At 38.0% G+C, this 6,000-nt stretch overlaps 1 protein-coding gene across 1 annotated transcript in view; it reads left to right on the forward strand.

Moving 5' to 3' along the window:
- The window catches only part of LOC122791460, a 429,024-nt gene extending 423,236 nt beyond the window's left edge, over positions 1-5,788 (forward strand). The window contains exon 9 of the mRNA XM_044059205.1: positions 3,212-5,788. Within this exon, the coding sequence (XP_043915140.1) occupies positions 3,212-3,629 (418 nt within the window). The 3' untranslated portion in view covers positions 3,630-5,788. The remainder of the gene's footprint in view (positions 1-3,211) is intronic.
- Positions 5,789-6,000: the final 212 nt, after the last annotated feature.

Here is a 6,000-nt window from a genome sequence, read left to right on the forward strand (position 1 = left end):
TTACGGGGGGGGGGATGAAATGCATGGCAGTGTAATCCTCCTCTCTAGCCAGTAGCCCCTTAGTACTATGTATCTTACATTATTATCTTTTTTCTCCCTCTTCTATCACTATTGGAGCTCCTCTTGCAATTAATATAAGTACTCCTCTTTTCCTTTGCCCCAAATATTCCATTGAATAACAATCCTGAAAACCTTTCTCATTTACTTGCTTTCTGTCAAAACTTGTTACTATGTGAAGTTAACACATTCATTCCTCTATGCAAGAATGAGAAAAAGCACACTAATTTTTCTTTTGTCATGCTCTTTAACCAGATCCTCCCCCCTTTTTTTTTACATTGCAGTGCCTACATTTCTTAAAACAAGAAGGAAGAAAGAAACAACAAGAATAAACAGAAGGTCCTATTTACATTAGTATCCCCATTACACTTAAAATAACTGAAAAAAAATGACTTTATACCATGCATAGAAAATTGTGCACCACTTAAGAAATTTTTTTTTTTATTTACAGTTAACTGTCTCCATCCTTTTCCCCTCACCTGAGTATTTTTCTGAACATTAATTACTTGAAGTAGGGCATATGCTTTAGAGTCCCCTACAAGTTTAACAAAGTCAAAACAAGTCCAATATCTCCAGATTTTCTTGTTCTGTCCTATTTAACCAATATAATCATTGCTTTGTATTCCCACATTTGTCAGTTTCAGTTCAAGGATTTTAGTCTCCAAATGTTAATGGCATGAAGTAGGGCATATGCTTTAGAGTCCCCTACAAGTTAATAAACTCCAAGAGAATCCAATATTTCCAGATTCTTTTGTTCTATTCCTGCACATCTTCATCTCCAGTGCACTCTTGATTTGTCTAGTCAACTTCTGTGCTTTTTTCCGTCTCTCAATCATTTTCCATTGAAACACTGGGGAAATGTTTCACTGGCACATTCTCTCTGTGGTCTTTATTACCAGAAGAACAAGCAGCAGAATCTCCTTCTGTTTCACAACTCACTTTTTGTTATTCAAACTTTTGTATTTCTTCCTTAGCATGCACTTCATCAAAAATGTTTTTGTTTCTCCAGGGAAATATATTTTGAGGATAGTGGGGTACAGCAGTTTGAATCTCATTCCTGCTTCTTAGCATGCCCTATATAATGGAATAAATGTATTCCTCTTCTGCCTGGTGTGCAATGACTAGTCACTCTCCACAAACACTCTGCTGTCTCCCACTTTTAGTACTTTGTACTCTGCCCTAGTTTTTACTATTAAACATCTAGGTTGTTTTCTCATAGCCAGGTTTGGAGCATACTCACAATGTGCCCTTTCAATTAACAATTCTTGTTGCCGAATACCAGTCCAGTTCCTTATTTGTTCTTTCATAAAATTAATACAGTCTGTTCCTTCAAGCTTCTCTGGTACAGCAGAAAATCTAAAGTTTTCCCTACGTGGTCTGTCCTCTAATTCTATTATTTTTTGAAACATCTCTTCTTGTGCAGTTTCATATTCAGCCAGCCTTCTCTTCATTTCATCCTCTGAGTTTTGCAGTTATGTCACCTTATCTGAATATCTGTCCAAAGCTTCTTCCATTTTTTCCAGCTTTTTGTTGTTTGTGTTGATATACTCCATCAGTGTTTTGTTTATCTTAACCAGGTCTGTGTGCAGCTGCTTTATACTTTCCTCTAGGTTACTGGAAGTCATGTCTGGAACTTGCACTGCTTCTTTCTGAATGGCAGTACTTTTCCCTGTCTATTTGTTCCTCAACTTTTATAGCTGATTTTCCTCTAGGTCCTTTAGATGCCAGGAAAAAAAGAAATATAGACAGTGCACTTTCTAGTCAGTTACTGAAATTTACCCAGAAATCTGAGTCCATTGGCTTTTTCTGCTAAGTTTCTGTTTTCAGACTGAGAAAGACAGAATTAAGCTGTTACTCAATGTGCAGTCTTCTTGGAAATTCTTTTAAACGTGTTTCTTGATGCTGCAGAAAATGGATCCAGTCTCTGAAATCCACAGAATATATATGGTGCTTCTGTGTTTGGTATGGTTCTTGACACTGAAGACAAATTAATCGAAGTACCATTTTGTTGAGTTTGGCCCTTAGGAAAGTGGGATGTTTCTTATTTTCGAGGGGGAAGCTGTGCCCTCTAGGGTCACACAACTTTAAAAAAGGGAGCAAACTCAATAGAATGATACCATAAACATATTTGTTCTTAATGCCTAGGACTGCTTTTTTTGTGGTGATTACAGAGTAAAGTGGTATTCTAAGGCAAAAAGTGATTCTAATGTTTAGCTTGATTTACATACTATTAGCTAAAATGTATTTTGAATGCCTGAATCCATGAGTTTTATGTCTGCCTCTTGCCCAGCTGAGGAAGTACCTAAAAGGGGATGAATGCTTTTCAGTATTGTCCATTGACTTGGACCTGCCCTCTTAAACAATCACCCACCTGATTTAATTGGCAAAGATATGTTTGTAGATTTCAAGAACGCTCTTACAGAACAACTCTACATGTTTATGCTTCACTAATAAATGCTAACAATTCCGTCATGCTTTATTTATTTTTTTAAAGCAAAGAAACATTGCTCTAAAAATAAACAGGGAAAGAGCACCCCTACAAGAACAGCAAGCACCATGCTCTAGGCAATCCCCAAATTTACCTATGAATAAGGTTACCACCTGTCCCTCTTTGCGAGGGACAGTCCCTCTTTAGGTAGTTGTGTCATGCTGAAAAAACTAAAAAAATGGCAAATGTCCTGAGATTTTAGGACAAAAAGTATTTCCTAAGTTTTCTTTAATAGTTGCATAATTCAGTTAATTTGTATTTAAAACACCTAAATGCTATAAGATATAGTGTAAGCAACTTAAATACTAAATGAATAAGCTTTAATTTTGGCAAAGAAGTGAAGCTCTGTCCTTTGCATTGGCCATGGTATGTTTTATACTGCAAAATTTTACATGTCTACAAAAAATGTCCCACTTTGGGCATTTGAAAAGGTGGCAACCTTACCTAAGAATAAGGTTAGCCCTGCCAATAGCTTTTCATTGTGCTAGTGGGTAAGCACATTATTATTTATTTTACATTTGTTGACTGGGAAAGTCTGACTAGGCTCCACAGAGCCTGTTTTCAGCGGAGGCACGGGGAGAATTGCTCCAGATGTATGTCTTTAGCATTGTAAAACACCCTATATTGATTTATATCAACTACTTTTTTTTCTCTCTTTTCTTTTAGATCTTTAAAGTCAAATGCTCCAGGACTAGAAAATTTGCTGTCAGTGAATCCAAGCGTCTTCCTTGGCTCCCAAAAAGAGAAATCTGAACTGCCAGTACAGACGAAGCAAAATGCAATTAAATTAGAAAGGTTGTTGCCACAAGAACATCTGAAAGGAAAAGCAGTTGAGATGTCAAGTTCCAGCCCAGAAATATTAAGGAAACAGCCATGTGTAGGCTCTTCAGAAATGTCCAATAAGCAAGACAATGTGATGTCACAGACAGTAACTTCAACTGGAAAACAGTCTCATGAGCTGAGCACAAAAGACATGCAGAGGAAGGGTAAAAAGAAATCCTTAATAGAAACCCTTAAGCAAGAGCTAAAACTGGTGACTTTAGCGGATGACAGTGATTGGGACATGGAGTCAGAGAGTAACTGACTTAACTTCACAGCATGAACAGCTACTATCATGCACACCCAGCAGTAACCTCTGCTTGTTTTTCAGTGTTATGACTGAAAATGCTCACAAAATCAGTTTTACAAGCAGGAAAAAAACAAACAGAAGCTGTATTAATATCTTTGTAGTGAATGCTTTAACAAAACTTTGATGCACAGCAGTGGCATGGTATGGAAAAATAAATAAAACATTTTTAAAAAATAAAACATTTGTTAATTGGGTAAACCTTCTAGACACACAGTTGGGGCAACCAAAGAGGAGGCGTCTATTCAAAAACTTTCTCAGAGTGAGCAAATAGAGGCTGTGGGGAATCAAACCCAAGACTGTGTTTGTTTAAGCAACTTGCTCATAGTCGGCAAATAGAGGCTGTGGGGAATCAAACCTAGGACCATTTCTGGTTAAGTGACTTGCACAAAATCAGCATACAGAGGTTATGTGAAATCATACCGAGGACTGATGTAGGACTTAGGTCTAGCAGATAATCTGAAACCTCTGCACCAAACTGCTCTTTCTATATTACCTCCACTTGTGATTATTTTTAGGGTTGGTGGAGAAAAAGCTCTCTCACTGAAACAATACATGTGGTGTCTTTCTGTGTGCCAAGGGTTTCTTATTTTGCAATTTTGTACATCATTCTTTATAAATGTAATACTGGCCACTGGCCAAAACTAGACTTTGTCACAGATGATTTTTTTTTCCCAGTAGTGTGGCATGTGTTTTGAAAACATCTGTGTTAAATGAAAGCCTTTCAACTTTTTATGTTATCAGTGGTCAAAAACTGTGTGCATCACAGTATGTTAAGAGAAACAGGGTTACATTTCTTGATTACTGTCAATGTTCTTCTGCATTGAACTGTATAACAAATAAAATTACCTCCATTACCTTCCAGCTAAAACACCATTCCACACAGTGTACATAGCATTCCAAGAAAATGTCCAAAAAGTACTAGAACACAAGTTTACCACTAACCTCTCCCCAAAACTCCAAGTGTAATACCATTCATCACAGAACCCCTCATCCCCCAACCAAGGAACTTGTTCTTAGGGTGCTTTCTAAGACCAAAAGGACTTCCTGTTTGAGTCCTGATAATATGCCATGCTGTTTGATAACTAGACTCAAACATGCTCTCACAAAACATCTCCTTAAATTGTTTAACCTATGTTACTCTCAGGCTGTGCTCCCAATCCTGGTATACTGCTGTGGTGATATCCCCCAAAGATGGTCCTGAACCCTGGCAATTACAGATGTATAGGTTTATAGGTACTTAGTAGGCTGTTGGTCTCTTGATAGTCTTAAGAATTCTAACCTTATACTCCCAAGGAGGTTGTTGGCCTTTATGTTTCATGTACAAATAACCCAGGGGCAGTTCGAACAAGGATATTTTGGGACATTTACATGTTTCTTCTGTCCATGAGGGACAGGGGTGAGTTTGTGGTTAGCCATCCATTCAAATTAATTTGAATTCAGGAAGTAAAGTGTAAGAAGGTTCCATGGAAGTGGCATTATTTCCTGTGATGCAAACCTAACCCTCCAACATGTGCTATTTAGTTTGTAAATGAGATTGAGAGCCCTTGAGCAGGTGTTTATGATACCCCTGGACTTGCGTAACGGGTCTGTTGAAGGTCTATTTGCAAGGCAGAGGTCACTTCTCAGTAGCTTGTATGATACTGAAAAAAAGTGACAAGGCCTTAAGATGGTCTGCATAGCTTTTACGACTTAAGTCTTTGATTTTTTTATTGAGAAAGTATTGTTGTTGTTCTAATTGTGACAGGTGTTTAATCAGCCTCATAAGCCTTATTTGTGAAGTCATGTAGTGTACCACAATTATCATTAATTACTGTATCAAGAATTCAATCAAGATTAGATCATGTCTTTAAATCTTCTAAACTTCTTTGAGAGAGTCACTCAAGCTGCTAACAGTGGTCATGCTGTTCGTACAGGTTATCTTGATCTGCAAAGTTCATAGGTGTTTACTAGGCTAAGGACCTTTTAAGCCTAGCCATGCATACCAAATCTCTGACAAGTTTTGATACCCTTGCTAAGTGTAAGCATGGGCCTGTGAGAGTAATCATTTACAGGTTACCGGTTTCCATTAGAACCAGGGATGAATTTCTGGTTTCCCATCCAATTGTCCAAGTTGCACTTGAATTGGGTTGGGGAGGACCTCTGCTTCACATGGATGGGGAGCCTGTTCCATAGATGGGGTAGCCTCTGGGATACACACCTCTCTCTCCAGCAGGTCCTATTTATATCACAGGCAAGGTTTAAGTCTTTAGAATGGGTAATTCTGGTGTGGTTTGTTTTGTGGATATGAAGGAGGTCCATCAGAGTGGGGTCTGACAATGCCCTGTAT

Source organism: Protopterus annectens, chromosome 17.part0 (genome assembly GCF_019279795.1).
Source record: "Protopterus annectens isolate FY-2018-M chromosome 17.part0, PAN1.0, whole genome shotgun sequence".
NCBI lineage: Eukaryota > Metazoa > Chordata > Ceratodontiformes > Protopteridae > Protopterus > Protopterus annectens.